This window comes from Diceros bicornis, chromosome 17, assembly GCF_020826845.1.
Source record: "Diceros bicornis minor isolate mBicDic1 chromosome 17, mDicBic1.mat.cur, whole genome shotgun sequence".
NCBI classification, from domain to species: domain Eukaryota; kingdom Metazoa; phylum Chordata; class Mammalia; order Perissodactyla; family Rhinocerotidae; genus Diceros; species Diceros bicornis.
This window is the reverse complement of record NC_080756.1, coordinates 52,364,557-52,383,570: the sequence shown is the minus strand read 5'-3', so window position 1 is coordinate 52,383,570 and position 19,014 is coordinate 52,364,557. Positions and strand designations below refer to the sequence as shown.

At 33.5% G+C, this 19,014-nt stretch overlaps 1 protein-coding gene across 1 annotated transcript; it reads right to left on the bottom strand.

The window, feature by feature from the left end:
- Positions 1-361: 361 nt before the first annotated feature.
- CLEC2B (C-type lectin domain family 2 member B) lies at positions 362-18,795 on the bottom strand. Its single transcript, XM_058558825.1, has 7 exons — positions 18,538-18,795; positions 14,674-14,733; positions 13,259-13,348; positions 6,409-6,563; positions 2,882-2,982; positions 1,756-1,868; positions 362-694 (listed from the first exon to the last, which is right to left on the bottom strand). Exons 1-6 carry the CDS (start codon positions 18,629-18,631, stop codon positions 1,769-1,771), a joined length of 600 nt encoding a protein of 199 aa, XP_058414808.1. The 5' UTR covers positions 18,632-18,795; the 3' UTR covers positions 362-694; positions 1,756-1,768.
- Positions 18,796-19,014: the final 219 nt, after the last annotated feature.

The window sequence follows — 19,014 nt, the reverse complement described above, 5'->3', positions numbered from 1 at the left end:
CATTTATCCTCAACTGAAAAGAACCTGTGCAATTATTGATTGATAGATATTTTTTGCAGGGCCTCTGTTTAAATAAATAGTTTGATCAAATGTATTACAGAATTCATGAGCCCACAAGAGGTGTTATGATTTATCAATAAATATTCAGAATAATTAATAAAGGAGATTGACTATGTATGTGCTTATTGTCCAGTGAGTGTGCATGCAGGTTGTTTATAGCGTCTAGACATCATTTTTTCCCGTTCAGATCTAGGAACCATTTCCGCCCTCTTTATTGTCAAATGTGTCTTTCCTGGCTAGTTTCATTGCTCACGTCATGAAAAAAAGTGAGCAATGTTGTTATTATTCACGATGTCACGGCTCTTAGGAATTTGTTTTTATTGAAACAACGTGGATCTTCTTGAGTTTGCAGTTCCCTATCACCATTTGCTCAATTCTGATTACATCATTCATTACATCATGCTGTCCATCAATATTCTTTTCCAGTAACTCTCTCAAAGGTTGCTACTGGGTTTTACGGATGACCAAAAAAAAAACAACAACAATCTAATCTAAAATATGCAGAAAAATGTAAACAATAATTAATTTTCTAGACACATTAAATTTATCATTCAAAATTTTATAGCACAAATGTAAACAACACATCTTCCAATCACGTCTTCATAAAAGCCTCCAGGCCATAATCCTTGCCTTCCTAGAAAAAATTTGAGGATAATCACACTCATGAATTTAGATGTAAGAATATTATAAAAGAATATCAGAATGAATCTGTCCAGAATAAATATGATATCACATCATGACCAAGTTGAATTTTACAAAGAATACAAAGTTCTTTAACATAAGAAAACTTATAAATGCCATTTACCACATTAAAAGATTAAGGAAGAGAAATCATGAGAACATCAAAATAGATGCAAGAAACAAAAACACATTAAAAAAATTAAAAACCTCTTCCTATAAAAAACTCTTAGCAAATAGGAATAGAAAAGAACTGTCTTAACTTACAAAAAAGTATATAAAAAAACTAGAAAAAACACTACTAATGTTGAGATGTTAGAAGCATTTTCTATAAAATGTGGAAAAAGTCAAGAATGTTCACCATTAATATTGTCCTGGCAGTCCTACCCATTTTAATTAGGCAAGATATAAGTAATAGTTATAAGACGTGAAAAAATAAAACTTATTAGGTTCTATGTTTTGCAGTATTTAAAAGAAATCACTAATTATTAGAATTTATGAGGGTTTTCAGGATGGATGTTTAACAAAAGAAGAACATCCAAAACAGTTACATTTCTATATAGAAATAACTTTTTTAAAAGATAGTAAAATTATGTAATTGCAATAGCAAAAACGTTAGCTACATATAACAGGGATACATACAATAAATGATATGCAGTAACTTTGTAGAAAAATTATAAGTTATTTAAGAGGACAAAAATCAATGCAAGATATATATATTATAAATGAATAAGAAGATAATATTATAAATATAACACTCTCAAAATTGACCTATAGATTCTACGAAATTATAAGATTCTTCTAAAGTTGATATAGAAAAGCAAAGATCTAGGCCATTTGAAGAGTAAAAAAACAAGTTAAAGAAAATTACTTTAATAATTATGAAGATGTTTTATCAGGCTATAATACTAAAACAGTGAAATGTTGACAGTTAAGTTATGCAGAGGGAAAGAAAAAAAGGTTACAGATATTAAAACCATCTTACTCGTGGTTATGTCTGTCATCAGAAATACTTACATACTTAGTGCATTTATTTCCTGCAAATCCATTTTCTTTCTGCATAGCATCTAGCTGTTGCCACACCATCATCATTGAGGTAAGCACATGTTTCATTCCCTCTCACATGAAACCTATAGAAAAAGGATTAAACACTAAGGACTAGGGAGTCCTGTGATTTCTCCCTTGCCCAATGATGCGTTTTAAAAAAATATTACCTGTCCAAAGTCCTGAAAAAGTGTGCAGTGACACAGTCCTCTCTTGCTAGGGTTAAGATACCTGTGCCATATTAAACTATAAGAATCTGTCTTCCAAAAATTTGTATTTGTTAAATTGACATTGTTAGTTACATGTAATCAATAGAACTACCATTTCATATAAACCAATGGTTCTTAACTGGAAGCGATTTTGCCTTCCCTCTGCTCCCTGCAAGGGATACTTGCAACATCTGGAGATGTTTTTGGTTATCACAAGTGGAGGGAGAAGGGAGGCAATTGCTAGTGTCTAGTGGTCAGAGGCCAGGGATGCACAAGAAAACACCCTGTCCCCACAACAAAGAATTATTCAGTCCAGAATGTCAGTAGTGTTTCTAATGTGAAATTCTAATATAAACTAGGTGGCTAAGAGGATGGCAGTCACCATTTGGGGTGTTATGCTGAGGTCATGTGTGCAGTGAACTCAGGTCTTTAGATCCAATTTTCCATGTTGTAAAATGGAAGATATAAAGCCCAGGATAAATTGTATTGTCATTTCAAATAACAACAGGTTAAAAAGAACAACAAATTTAAATTGAACTGTAAAAGATGTCAGCCCACAGCTAACATGAAGTTTGAAAAATAGATATAGAATTGGAGAAAACAGGTTAAAACCAGGCAAAATTTTATTTTATTTTATTTTTTGGACTGTGTGTATGAAGCTCAGGTCTTTATTTTCAAATAATCAACTAGGTGATCTTTCCTTATATCTCGATTTCCAACTTCTCAGGTTAACTCTTGGAACTAATCTCAATATACGATACAATCTTCTGCACCTCATCTTTGCAACATGCACACAAATCTTGGGCTCTAGAGAAATATAACTAATGCATAGGTTCTAGAAAAGGTTGGGCTATCTAAATTTAAATAATCTCAGAAAGAAAGAAACTTACCAGTTGTTAAATGTGGTTCCATTTACCCATTTTCTTTGATTTTCTCTCATCTCCAGCCCAATCCAGTGATCAGAAGTGCATTTGTAGTGCTTAAGAAAGTGCTTTAAAGACAAAATAGATTGCATAATTTTACTTGTGAGTTTTTACTACCATCTATAGTGTCCCTCTTGCTTTGCAGGTTGCGAAGGGAAGGCGACATATGTTCAGCTCCTGGCTCCACCAGAAAATAGCTATGGCATTTTGAAAAAGTATTTTACTCTTACCCTCAGTTTTCTTATTTGTAAAACAAAGATGTGAGATAAATTTTCTTTAAAATACTTTTTGATTCCAAATTTATAAATATTCAACATGAAAATCTATTCCTCCAGGATTTTTAAACTGTAAAATCCTGGAAAGTTAGTATTTGCAATTATGCTCTTGCATAGTCTTCCCAATCATAAGATATTTATTATAATGTTTTTCCATTTCCCAGTAAATACTAGTATATTGAGTTTAATGTTATATTTTACTTTAACTTCTCTCGCAAAACAATCATACATGCACACGCACACACACATGCATGCGTGTATGCACACACACCTCATATATCCAATTCCTTTAGAATCTAATTATCAAGTTTTATTTTTCTGCCAAATATTTTTATTTCTAAAGGAATCATTCAGGGGAAATATATGTTTTCCTGATATTTCCCCTTTTCTCCTTTTTATTCATTCAATGTTGAAATTTCTTGTGACCTTAGAGCCTTTTTTATCATAGAATTATGTTATATGTAGAAAGTCATTGAGTCTACTCTGCAACTAAATAGCTGGGAAACCATAAGCTTGACATTGTATCAACCAAGGTTCAATTTTATGATAAAAGTAAGGGAATTGTGACAGATCATAACACTATTGTCCATTCCTATCTAATAACAGTGACACTAATAACCTTTGGCATTGTGATATAACATCTTCTGCAGCATTTCATGAATTTATTTGGAAAAAATATCAGTTCATTAGTCTAAGCTTTGGTTTTACAAAGGAACAGATTAAGAAAACATTGTCCCTGGATTCACAGATTCATTTGTAGTGAGGAAAATTATATAAACAGAGTTAGAAAATATTCTACTTGATAAAGAGATGATAATGAGTATTATGAATACAAAGTGAAATTTGAGTTTATGGGAAGAAGCATCTTAGTCTCTATGAGAGATTTTCACATGGGATGTGCTCTAAGAGATGAATATCAAAGGGAGGAGTAGAAGATTCCGCATAAAAGTAGAGGGCAAGGGAGAAGAGGGAAGTTCATATTTGAGATTTAGGAAAGAGATTGTTTGAAGGAAGAAAAAAAAATATAAGAAAAGATAAATGTATTGGAAACCAACAGGATATATGTGATCGGATAACTGGGAAAATTGGATGAGATTCAGTAGTTTTGGTCTTCATGACAGGGAACCAGGAGATACATTTCCTAGAGACTGTCCTACGAAAAACGTTAATCGTTATTTGTTCAATAAAGATTTGCCCATGTAGCCTCTTGTTAAAAATGCAAGGTAATTTTAAATAGGTGGAAATAAATATGGAAAACAGTTTACAAAACAACCTTCATCTCATTTTAACTGAAGAAAACATTTTGTAGTTTAAATAAATATATGTAATATTTTAATTAAACTATTTTAAATAAACAGTGCTTTAAAATTCCTCCATACATTACTTTTAACACTCCTTCACGGATAGCTTTACCTCATTCTGTTTGTCACTTAAATTTTTCCCAGATTATGTAGTACATAATAGCCCTCTATGATCTTCAAAATATATCAGGATATTGTATGATAAAAGTCTTTTTTCTTGATCCAAACAGTACAATTATTTTTATCTGATATATTTAATGATTTCTCTTACGCTCAAAACTAATTAGTTTTCTGTACTTCTGTTCTTTGTGTTTCAGGATATTCACTATTTTTGTCAGTCTTCACTGAAAAAATTCCTATAAATGAAGATTTTTTAAAATATTTTGCTTTGTCTTTTCCTTATCCTTCAAAAATTTTATCATCACATTATTTTTCTATTTTGCTGCTAATTTACCCTGTTTTTTTCCCAAGAGGAACTGTAAAGGGCAGCTTAAAGATTTCTCAGAATGTTCATTTCAAAAGTCTTGCAGGGGCCGGCCCCGTGGCGCAAGCGGTTAAGTGCGCGCGCTCCGCTGCGGCGGCCCGGGGTTCGCTGGTTCGGATCCCGGGCGCGCACCGATGCACTGCTTGGTAAGCCATGCTGTGGCGGCGTCCCATATAAAGTGGAGGAAGATAGGCACCGATGTTAGCCCAGGGCCGTCTTCCTCAGCAAAAAAAGAGGAGGATTGGCGGATGTTAGCTCAGGGCTGATCTCCTCACAAAAAAAAAAAAAAAAAAAAAAAAAAGTCTTGCAAAATTCGGCAGTGAAGCTGTTGACTATGGAAGCTCTTCCTACTAAATTGAGCCTGCATCTTACTTTTGAATTTGAAGAGTCTATTCTTAACATATCTAGTTTTTCAAATTTTATTCATGTTTCTATACCTTTTGTTGCATACAGAATAGTTTAGTTTCTTTGTACTGACCTGTAAATTGCCCCAGCCTGGTTCACATCCATTTAAATTTAAACTAATCTTCAGGCAGATTGCAGATACATATTTTGTTTACCACAGAAGTACAACGCAATTCTCTCTTAACAATGTTGACTGCTGTGCTGTGCTGCTTTACATTTTAAGCACTTTTTATTGCACATTATTCACAAAAATTTTTTTAAAACAAGTTACTTGACCTCTTAAATTGACCCTTTACTTTAAAAGAGACTAAACAAAAGTGAAAACATATGCTTACCACATAAGTGACTTGGCAAAGAACAGATTTCACAAGTGCAGAAGTATATAGTTTCACAATCCCTTGTGAAAGTTCTTAGAGATTCTTTTTACTCGTAGGATTTTTGCCACATGAATCAATGTTCATTCAACAAAGATCCACTAAGCTTTTAATTTATACCTGCCTTTATGCTACAGCAAAGGATACAATTTCAAGCAAAACATGATGTCTGCTCACTGGAAGCTCATACCCCAGTCTAGGGGAAAACTTTGGTTACACACCTATTGCATTACTGGTAGTAAGTGCTCTGATGGAGGTTGCCATGGGACCACAGGGACAAACAGCAAAGCAAACCCGAGAAGGCAGAGGAATGTTCTTCAAAGGGAGTGGAATGAGAATCCCATTCTTCCTGAGGCAGTTCTCTCTGTGGAGTCCTGGCTTATAAAGGTTTCCAAATATTATCAAACTCTTCTATTTATGCTCCTTAAAATATAAAGATAGCTATCAAGTCGACTACTTGATGTTTAAGTCTTGTACTAGCCAAACAAATTACGACCAGCTTTTTCAACTGTATCTCGTATGGCATGTTCTGAACATTCAATATTCTGCATATATAGACAGGCATGTGTGAAGTTTTAAAAATCATATTGGCATTTAAATATTCCCAATTCCCCTACTCAAGATAATTCATAAGAATGCATATTAAATTAGTTACCATTTCTTCAATGTTGTCAATCACAGTTAGGTCAGCCTGTTGTGTGGAACAATTGTATTTACTTGAATCCCAATCCCTTTCTTCTTTAGAGAAATAATAACATTTGTCTCGGAAACCAATCCAATCATTTGGGCAAAAATACTGAGATTTTTTATCTGGAAATGAGAAAAATACATATTTTAAGGACAAGATGAAATAACATGCTACAGTGTTTTGAGATCATTGAAGAAAGATAGGATTGTAATGTAAAATATTATGCTCATGATCCAGAATTGCATATCTATCACATAACTAGTTGAAAAACCAATTTCATTTTAGATTAAATGACAGCAGTTCAGATTTTAACAGGATACTGATATTCCTTTCAATTCTAACCTCAGTGTTACATAGGATTTCCTAGAGCAACCTGATGATTTCACTTGTGTTAAGTCACCTTTGCCATTTCTTGGTAAATGAAATATAATGAAATCCTAGCAGTATCTGGGAGTAATAAAAATATTAATTTATATTAGACCATTCTAAATCTAGGACACGTGATTTAATCTCAAGAAAGCAATGAAAATAATAAAACAGAATATATAACTAATAAGATATGTGTTGAATTGCCTGTTGTCAACTGGGTACCACCATGACTATATGGTTTTGGGTTAACAAATGAAAAGAACCCACATGAGATTTGGAAGGTGAATGTAAAACAGAAGGCATTATTCTTGGAGACTTCGGGCGTTAGAACTTCACAGGCCTTTTCATGATTTCTCTTTTGTATTCTTGGCAGCTGGATGTGTTAGCTTCTTAGACTTTTCTCTAATCTCTGGTTCTCCAAACACATTAGTGCTTTAAGCCAAAATCATTAGTGAGTATTTCTCCTCCAGCTAAATGGCCTTCCACACCATCACTCTCCAGCTCTTCCCAGTCATGTTTCCCTTATTCCTACATTAAAGTCCTACTGTTGTAACATTTGCAATGTCTATTTTCCTGAACACACCCAGACTGAATCAGTTTTTGGTACCAAAAGTGGTTTTAAGAGAATCTTAAGGGTAAGATATGATATTGATTTTTCAACGTAATTCACTTTAAAGGCATTGATCCAATCACCAGTTGTAAATGGGATGCTGGTGATATGATGCACAGTGGTAAAACAATTAGTTAAATTATCATCTATAGTCACCTGATGCCAAGTACCTGTAAAAGTTAAAACCTTTAACATCATTCTCTTAATCACTGATATAAAAACAGGCAAAAAGAGCAAGGATAACAATATATGAACACCATGATTAACAAAATTAAGCCAGTTGACATACATAGACAACTTCATGCAACAACAACAGAATGTACATTCTTTAAAGTGCACATGAAACATTTACCAAAACAGGCAATAAAGTGGCAAAAACAAATTTTAAAAGATTGAAGACATTTACAGTATGTCACCTGACTGCAGTAGACTTCAGCCATATATCAATAACAAAAATAAAATTAGAAAATCACCAAAGTTTGCAAATTAAGCAACAGTGCTAAATAGCTCATGAGGCAAAGAAGAAGAAGAAATCATTGGAAATAGAAAATATTTTGAACTTAAAGATAGTTACATATATTTTGGTATATGTGATATATACGTAATATAATATCAAAACTTATGGGATATGAATAAACATGTGGAACACAGCACATTGCCTTAGAGCTGAAAGGAAAATTCATTGGCTTAAATTTATGTTTTAAAAAAAGAAGGAAGATTTTTTAAAAAGACAATTGTCTATCTCAAAATGTTAGTAAGAGTGGTGAATTAAAATCAAAGTAGAAAGAAAGACACCATTAAAAAATAAGAGCAGAAATCAATTGAATAGAAATTAATGTAAAATCCAGCAAGTGCACAAATTCATGAGTTGTCTTTTTGAATAATCTAAAATAGCATAGAACACTAGGAAAACAGGTAAAAGAAAAAAAATTAAATAGAGGGAGATAAAGCAACAAATTAGCAATACCATGAATGAAACAGGTAAACAGGAGAACAGGAATAATAAGAATTAGAGCAGAAACTGATGAAATTAAAAACAGGAAATTAATAGGGAAAACCAACAAAGTCAAAAGCTGTTTTTTTGCAAAGAACAATAAAATCAATAACTCTCTAGCCATACTAGGAAAAAAGAGAGAAGACACAAATTAATAATATCAGAAATGAAAGAGAGGACATCACAACTTATCCCAGGGAAATCAAAAGGATAATAAAGAAATACTATGAATAACTTAATGCCCACAAATTTGATAGTCTATATAAAATGGAACAATTCCTTGAAAGACACAATCTTCCAGAATTCACATAAGAAGAAATAGACAATCTGAATAGGTCTATTTGTTAAAGAAATTGAGTCAGTAATTAACAATTTCCCAAAATAGAAAGCACCAGGCCCAGATGGATTTATTGGTGAATTCAACTAAACATTTAAGGAAGAAATTATGCTAATTCTCTACAATCTCTTTCAGAGGATAGAAGCACAGAAGTACTTACTAACTCATTCCATGAGGCCAGCATTACCCTAATACCAAAACCAAAGACATTACAAGGAAAAAATAAAAAAACTACAGACCAATATCTCTCATGAACATATGCAAAAATTCTCAACAAAATATTAGCAAATTAAATCCAATAGTGTATAAAAAGAATTATACACAAAAAGTGGGATTTATCCCAATATGCAAGGCTGGTTCAATATTTAAAAATCATTAATGTCATCCATCACATCAACAAGCTAAAAAAGAAATCACATGATTGTATCAATATAAGCATTTGATGAAATCTAACACTCATTCATGACAAAAACTCTCAGTAAACTAGGAATAGAGGAGAACTTCCTCTACTCAATAAAGACTATTTACAAAACCCCTACAGTTAATATCATATTTTATTGTGAGAAGCTGCAGGCTTTCTCACTAGGATCAGGTACAAGGCAAGGATATAACTTTTCACCACTCCTTTTCAGTATTGTACTGGAAGTTCTATCTAATGCAATAAGATAAGGAAAGGAAATAAAAGGCATATAGATTAGGAAGGAAGAAATAAACTGTCTCTGTTCACAGAGGGCATGATTTTGTGTAGAAAATCTGAAAGAATTGAAAAAAAAATCCCAGAACTAATAAGCAATCACAGCAAGGTTCGAGGATACAGGTTAATATACAAAAGTCAATTGCTTTCCTATGTACCAGCAATGAACAAATGGAATTTGAAATGAAAAACATAATGCCATTTATAGTAGAACTCCCAAAATAGAATACATAGGTATAAATCTAACAGAATATGTCTAAAATCTATATGAGGGCAATTACAAAACACTGATGAACAAAATCAAAGAACTAAATAAATGGAGAGCTTATTCCATGTTCATGGATAGGAAGACTCAATATTGTCAAGATGTCAGTTATTCCCAACTTAGTCTATAGATGCAATGCAATCCCAATCAAAATCTCAGAAAGTTATTTTGTGGATATCAGCAAACCGATTCTAAAGTTTACAAGGAGAGGCAAAAGACACAGAATAGCCAACCAATATAGAAGGAGAAGATGAAAGTTGGAGGACTGGCACTACCCAGCATAAAGACTTACTGTAAAGCTACATTAATCAAGCCAGTGTGGTATTGGTGAAAAAATAGACAAATAGGTCAATGGAACAGACTAGAGAGCCTAGAAATAAACCCACATAAATATAGTCAACTGAACTTAGACAAAGGAACAAAGGCAATACAATGGAGCAAAGATAGTCTTTTCAACAAAAGGTGCTGGAACAACTGAACATCCACATGCAAAAAGAATGAATCTAAACACAGGCTTTATATCCTTCACAAAAATTAACTTAAATATATCAAAGACCTAAATTTAAAACACGAAACTATACAACTCCTAGAAGATAACATAGGAGAAAACCCAGACGACCCTGGAATGGTGATGACTTTTCAGATACAACACCAAAGGCACAGTCAATGAAAGAACTAATTGATAATCTGGACTTCATTTTAATGAACAACTTCTACTCTATGAAAGACAATATCAAGAAAATGAGAAAACAAGTCACAGAGTGGGAGAAAATATTTGTAAAATACATACCTGATAAAGGACCATTATGCAGAATATACAAAGAACCTTAAAACTTAAAAATAAGAAAACAAACAACCCAATTAAAAAATAGGCAAAAAGCATGAACAGACATCTTAGCAAAGACTATATACAGATGGCAAATAAGAATACCAAAAGATGCTTCACATCATATTTCATCAGAGAAACGTAAATTTAAACAAGTTACTACACTCCCATTAGAGTGGCCAAAATTCAGAACACTGACAATACCAAATGCTGGCGAGGATGTGGAGCAACAGGAACTCTCATTCATTGCCATTAGGAGTGAAAAATGGTACAGGCCCTTTGGAATTCAGTCTGGAGGTTTCTTACAAAACTAGACATACTCTGGGGCTGGCCCGGTGGCTTAGTGATTAAGTGCACGCACCCCTCTTCGGTGGTCTGGGGATTGCAGGTTCGGATTCCAGTTGCAGACCAACGCACTGCTTATCAAGCCATGTTGCGGTGGCGTCCCATATAAAGTAGAGGAAGATGGGAATGGATGTTAGCCCAGGGCCAATCTTCCTCAGCAAAAAAAAAAGAGGAGGATTGGCAAAGGATGTTAGCTCAGGGCTGGTCTTCCTCACACACACACAAAAATCTAGACATACTCTTACCATACAATCCAGCAATCACACTCCTTGGAATTTACCCAAAGAAGTTGAAAACTTATGTCCACACTAAAACCACCTGTACACAGATGTTAATAGGAGCTTTCTTCCTAATTGCCAAAACTTGAAAGCAATCAAATGCTCTTCAGTAGGTCAATGGATAAGTAAACTGTTATACATCCAGACAATGGAATATTATTCAGTACAGAAAAGAAATGAGCTACCACGCCATGAAAAGAACACAGGAGATCCTTAAATGCATATTACTAAGTGAAAGAAGCCTGTCTGAAAAGTCTACATAACATATGATTTCCAATAATATGACATTCTGGAAAAGGCAAAACTATGGAGACAATAAAAACATCAGTGGTTGCCAGGCATTGGGTAGAGGGGGAATTAATAGGTGGGGCAGAGAATTTTCAGGGTAGTGAAAATACTCTGTATGATGCCATAATGAGGGATACATGTCATTATACATTTTTCTAACTTCGCAGAATGTACAACACTAGGAGTGAACTATCAAGTAAACTGTGGATTTTTCAATAAATTGCTCCAGATCAAAAGATTATCTGAGTGAAAGAAATACGTTTTGATGACCCATATCCTAAAATTCAGAACTATCAGTTTCAAAAGGATTATAGCTCTGAATGTAAAATTAAGAAAACTATAATAAATATTATAATAGAAACTCTAGAGTAATATCTTCATCTCTTTGGGGTGCAGTGAATTTCTTTAACAGGAAGAAAAATGTAGTAACAACAAAAAATAAAAAATAAAATTATCCTATCTTAAAATTAAGAAGTGTTCATTGAAAGACATCATACAGAGGATAAATTTAAACTTCATAGTGGAAGAAGACATTTACAATAGAAATACAAAAGATTTTTATCTAGTATATTAAAAAATTTTTACAACTCAATTAAAATATGAGCAAAGTATCTGAACATGCTTATCACAAAATATTGTGACTAAATGAGCTGTAAACATGAAAAGGAGCTTAACAGTATTAGTCATCAGAAAAATATCAATGAAAGCCACAATAAGATATCAACACATAATCACTGAAATGGTAAACATGGGTAAAAGTGACAGCAAAATGATGACAAGTACGTTGAGCAACTGACATTCTAATAAATTTTTGGTTGGATTATCTACTATCTATGGTATTATCTACTAAAGCTAATCTATGCATCCTCTATGACTTAACAATTCTTCTTACAAGTATATTTCAAATGATGTCCACTATTCACTAAAAGACTAAAAGTATAAGGATATTCAAAGCAGCACAATTTGAAGTAGTCAAAATGTGGCACAATTCAAATGTCCATCAAAAGTAGAATGATTAATAAATTAATATATAGCACAGAGTACTCTACAGCAAGGATCTGCAGACCACAGTCTGAGGCCAAATTCAGAGCTAAGAATGATTTTTACATTTCACAGTAATCAAAATAATGAAAAAATCAAAGTAATTAAAAGAGGAATAATATTTTTTGACACATGAAATTTACATAATATTCAAATTTCTGTCTTCAATTTTATTGAAACAGCCATGCTCAGTTGTTTACATATCTTCTGTGGATGCTTTTACACTACACATACAGAGTTGAGTAGCTACAAAAGAGATGTATGGCTAACAAAGCCTAAATTTTTTATTACCTGGTCCTTTATATAAAAAATTTTCCAACCCCCTTCTGTGACAGCGCATTAATGAACTTCTGTGACGTGTTATAACATGGAAGAATCACACAAGCATAATGTGGAACAAAAGAAACAAGATGTAAAGGATACATGCAAATTGCATGATTTTATTCACATAAAATTTTTTAAATGGGCCAAACTTACCTATGGCAATAAAAGTCAAAATAGTGATTACCATTCACATGGGAAAGTTGAATGGAATGTGAGATTATCAGGGTGAACAATTCTGTCTTATTTTTGCATCTCCCAATGCCTTACAATGGTTATGTAATTCATGATAATTCATTCATTGATACCTATTAAATATATCATGAATAATGAGAAGGAAGTGAGAACAATGAGAAAAGATCATAACTGAGATAGATAGGAAAAGGATCATACAATAGGAAGTCCTGAAATAAAAACAAGTGAAGAAATAAAGGATGTAATGAACTCACGTGTTAAACTAATTGGAATATAAACAATTAAACATATTGCAAATATTACATTTAGTATGACAGAACACTTTAGCTTCATGTTCTTAGTACCTGAAAAATAAAAAAAAAAATACATTTAGATTAAGCAACAGGTACAAGAAAGACTCAATTTGCATTCATAACCATACCTAACAGACTTTTTTATTCTTATTTTTCACAAGGAGATGGCACAAAACATACTTTTTCTTCTTTGTCATATGGAAAACTATCTGCTCTTTTCTTTTGGTTGAAATTTCTCAGGACATCCTTATATCTATCCAATCCAAGTGTTACCATGGATTTTACTGTTATAGTCCAAGGAATGAAAGACGTATGGCTCTTTAGCGTAGAATTTCCTCAGCCTGGAGCCACGCCCAGGCCTTCATATCCTTCTTCTATGGTGAAATATCAGCTCATCCTAACATTCCTTGAATGTTTCAAAGAAAATCTGCTTTCTAACTAATGAAAAGTTTATTGTAAAGGATAGATAGCATAGTATATTTGAAGGGTCATGGAATAATCAATCCAAAGATTTGAGACAGAGATTTTTGCCACAAACAAGCAATGGGAACTTGGACAAATCATTATTTCTTTTCCTGGTCCTGTATTTCCTCATGTGCAAAATTAGTAGAACAGAATAAATCTCTTTACATATCTTTTGTGAGGAATTGTTTTTCTTCTGTTAGTGCCCACTTAGGAAAACAATACGGTGCATAAGTTTTTTGAAATGAAACATTTTTATTATTTTATGTGATTATAAAGTATTCATCCTTGTTGTAAAATTTTATGAAATTTAAAAAACTATAAAAGTTACTTTAAGATAGATATAAACTTATTGAGAGCATTTATCATTACTTTTTTTTCATTTCATTTCTTTATTCTTCTAGTGAAGAATTAGTTATTCTTTTGTTAAATAAACTTTTTCCTTAGTGGATATATGAAAGAAATGAAATTTAAAATACATCTAAATTTACACTACTTAGAGATAACAGTATTATCAATTGAGTTAACACCCTTCCATCCATATATTTCTCTAATCCCACTATCACACATATAACCTCCCTCTCAAATATACATAATTTTATATGAGTACAACTATCATGTACCCATTGTTCTATACTCTAATATTTTCAGTTAACAATTTGTTCTTCTCATGTGTGGCAGACTATTAAAAATGGCCCCCAATGTATCACGCCTCCCTGTGTCCACCATCCTTTTGACACAGGATCTTGCTACTCCTCCCATTAAGAGATTTACTGTATCTCCTGACATTTGAATATGAATTGGCCTTGTGCCTTACTTTGACGGATAGAATGTGGGAGAAATACATTCTGGGACTTAAGAGCCCACCCCTTAATAGACCTTGTAATTTCTACTATCACTCTTCTGGAACTCACCCTCCATCTGAAGAAGGCCAAGCTTACCATGCAACAGATCCCGGCAACCAAATAAGAAATCTGAGAGAGAGAGAGTATGGAGGATAAACATCTAAAACCAACCACTAAGGCTCAAATCTGTGAGTGATGACATTTTGGATCCTCAGTCCCTGCCCAAATACACCATCTGGCATACTGTAGAGGAGGCATGAGCCATCCCTACTGTATTTTGTCCACATTCCTAACTCATTGAACCATGAGCAATACAATGATTGTTGTTTTAAGACACTAAATTTTGGGGTGATTGTTCATTTAGAGCAATAGCTAAATTTATACATCATGTAAAAGTATAATTTGACATTATAATTTTAATGGCCGATAGCATTCTATCATATGTCTATACCATTAAAAAAACAAAAAACTAACCCTCTTCTGATGCATATTTAGGCTGCTCCATCCCTTTTTTAAACCAAAGCTAGAATAAGTGTAATTTAATGTATCTTGCATATTTGTCTAATTATCTTCTTAAGAAACATTTTCAAAAATAAATAAATTGGCATATATTGGTTAAATGTTCTTCCAGAAGTGTGGTACTAATCTATACCCTCATGAGTAATACATGAAAATAGTGGTAGCCATAAAAATTCATAAAAAATTAATTTTTATAGATTACCATAAGGAGTGAGAGGGAATGCAGTAAAGAGAATATCAGCATCATTTTTGAGCCACCAAACTGTTACTATTTTAACTGAGAAATATCATTATGGAGTTATATTTTACTTTATATATTTCTGCCAAATTTCTGAAAAGTCTTATCATTAGCTGTGCGTTTTTTCTGAGTATCCAGAATTTCTTTCTTTCTTTTTTTTTTTTTTGAGGAAGATAGCCCTGAGCTAACATCTGATGCCAATCCTCCTCTTTTTGCCCAGGAAGATTGGCCCTGGGCTAACAGCTGTGTCCATCTTCCTCTACTTCATATGGGACGCCACCACAGCATGGCTTGACAAGCAGTGCGTCAGTGCGCTCCAGGGATCCGAACCTGCAAACCCAGGCCGCCGAAGTGGAGCACGCACACTTAACCACTAGGCCACCGGGCTGACCCCCTGATTATCCAGAATTTCAAAGCTATACAATAAGCATGAACTGTAGCATATGCAAAGCTTCACTTTTGAACCAGTACTGTGTTTATTCGTTCATCCTTTAACAAATGTTTACTTGTTAATAACCTACTCCAAACTAGTTCCCATAAATGTAATAGTAAGCAAAAAATACATAATCCATGCCTTCCTGGAACTTACTTTTGGTGGAAAAGACTGAAAATAAACTAATAACAAAGAATTTAAAAATACAGATTGAAGGAAGTGCTAGAAAGGCAATAAACAGGGTGTCAGACTGATAAGGGGGAAGAGACTAAAAAGTATAGTCTGGAGGGCCACTCGTGGAAATGACATCAAAACCAAGACCTAAAATATGAGCAGTGGCTATCTATGCAAAATAAACAAGAGAAAGCACTTCAAGCAAAGAGAACAAGTACAAGCGCCTTGAATCAGGAAAGAACTTAGAATGTAGTCAAGTGTAACAAGTGTGACTAGGTCAGAGGTAGCAGAGGAGAATATAATTTTATTATGTAGTAAACAAGAGCAAAATGATGCTAAGCTTTGAAGGCCCCCGGAAAGAACTTGATTTTCCTCTAAGTATGATGGGAAGCCAGTGGATTTTTTTAGAAGGGTGTTTGACATTACCAGATCTGTGTTTTTAAAAGGTCTGTATGGGGTGGAGAGACTATTTAGGAGGCTATAACTCACCAACTAAATTATGGTGGTGTCTTAAATAAGAGTAGTAGCAGTGAAGGTAGAAAAACTCAAATGGAGCACGTGAAGGTCATTGGTCTTTTGCTAGAGTGGTTTTAAGGAGTAGTGCAGAAGGAAGTCAGATTCCTGGAAGGAAGGAAGTGAAATCAGCGTGTGGACTCTCAGGGAACTTCTGCCGTGTGAAGCAGAGCAAACAGAGTGAGTGAGTTGGAATGGGATGAATAGTTACAGCAGGATTTTTTTAAAAGATATAACAAATAATGTTTCCATGCATTTGGGGATTATTCAGTGTGAAAGGGATAGATTGCTGATGCAGGCAGGAGGAGGAGGGAATAATTAAATTAAAAAGAATAATTCTTGCATAGGCTAGAAGGATTGTGGTCTGAAGTACAAATGGAGGGATTGCTCCCAGGTAGGAGAAATGACCAGACCTCCAATGTAGCAAAGGTCAAAAAGAGGAGAAACAGAACATACATCCGTCCTTTCAGCCTTTTTGGGGCTGTATGTGCCTCCGTTCCGAACTTGAGTCCAGGCTTTTCCTAATGAGGTTTTTAATCACCTTTCAAACATTTCCTTATTAATTTATTCATTTTCCTCAAATATTAGGTGTCAAGAAATCCAATACTTGTTTTCTCTTTTCTATGCCATCAGTCAAGTCAATATGTCATTATGGTATTCTATTTGTCCATGAATTGGCATAGTGAACAAAAGGATATTACAGTTATAAATATTACAGGTTCAAAATCTTGGTCAAATATTTACAGTGTATAATTTTATTTTCTTATCCCATTTGAGCCTATATCTCTTCATCCATTAAATGGATGTAGATGTGCTATGTTTTCAAAAGTTCTGGCTTGTACCAGGAATTAAATAAAAGAAAGCTTTTGTTATTAATTTTTCTGGTGTTAGCTCTCCCATCTTTCCACATTTTAATTACTGTGTGTGGGGGGGAGTGAAAGTTATTTACTGCTATATTAAATGAAATTTCTTAATATATGTTTTCGTCTTCATTATTTTAAGTAGGTAGTAGGGCTCATTTGGTATCCTTCCCTCCAGAATGATTATTGAAAGAAAACCTAAAGCTGCTTGAAATCAGTGACCCTTTCATTTTTTAAAAAATCCTAGCTTATTAAAGGGATGATTCAGAGAAGCACTGATGGATTTACGAAAGAGGAAATGCCTCTGAGCCAACAGGAAGGAAGAAGGGCATGTGCATGCTGACAGTACGAGAAATGATAATTTGCATGTACAACTTGAGATGAAATTAAATGGCAAATGTTTAAAACTCACCATAGTCCCTAAATCATAGATTGTTGCATTTAAGACATTTTAGCATATTCTCTCCCTTCTTCACCATATTTTGACTATAAACAGCCCTGTTAAAACAACTTTGAAGATTTGCCTGTTAGATTTAGAATTTGGATCTTACATACTCTGACCTTGCTATTTAATACATCCAATGCTACCAAGTTGTTTTCTAAGGTTTTCTTTTTTCTTCTCTTTTTTTAGCACCTTTTCTTTCCTTATCCTTCTTAAGGTTGCCAGAGACATCATTAAGGATATCAGGGTGCCCACAATTGTTTAGATAGGAGTAGGATAGGTAGATAATCTTTCTGCGATTAAGAACCTCTAAAGTCTAGTTTATCTTGACTCTACTCTCCATAAACAAGCTTTCAACATATTAGAAATATTGGCCAACTTTTTCATATCATGTATGCATTTTGGGCATTGAATGAGTATGTGGATAAAATTTAATATCTTCTCCAGTATTGGTTTTATTAAATACTTAGTAAAAGTGAAACTAAATCTTGAACAGTTTTAAGCTGTGGTTAATCTCTCTCCATTATCGATTAAGATAAGATAAAGGGAATCTGAATTATAAGGACAAAATAGTCAATTACAAATTTGTTTTGTTATAATTTTCATTTACGGCGATAACTAAAAAAAGTATTTTTTTTGCCTTGGTGGATGAAAGTACAAAACCCATTTCATGTTTTTAAAGGCTTTTGTTTAACATTATGTTTCATAATTTCAATAAATAACTTTCATTTTGAACAATAGAAAATGTCCTTACCTTGGTTCTTTCGTTTTTCAGCTCTTTGGTTGCTATTATCATTTCTGGCTGTGACTTCTTCAGCCGGGACAGCTACCTCTGGGCTTTGTGTCATCTTCCAAAACCTCTCTTCAAACTTTTAACTTTAATATAAAAATGTTGTTGTTGTTTTTACAACACAGCTCCAAACTAGAGTTATGCTGCTGCTGAGAAGTAAAGCAAGTTTTTATGCAGTATTTCTGAAAATGAAAGTAATCGTCTGACTGTGATTGAGTTGAACTATTATCTACCCACAATTTTTTTTTCTGTAGGGCGGGGGGAAGAAAACAAGCCAGCTTTACTGAGAAGAAAGGAAGTTGACTAAAAAGTGAAGAATAACAAACTTATATATTCTTCTCTTAAAAGACAAACCGTAGAGCAAAAAATATTCAAGTGGCATTTTTTTCAGTTGTCCCCAGAGTGTACATAATTAGTGTCCTTACAGAGCCATGAGATAAG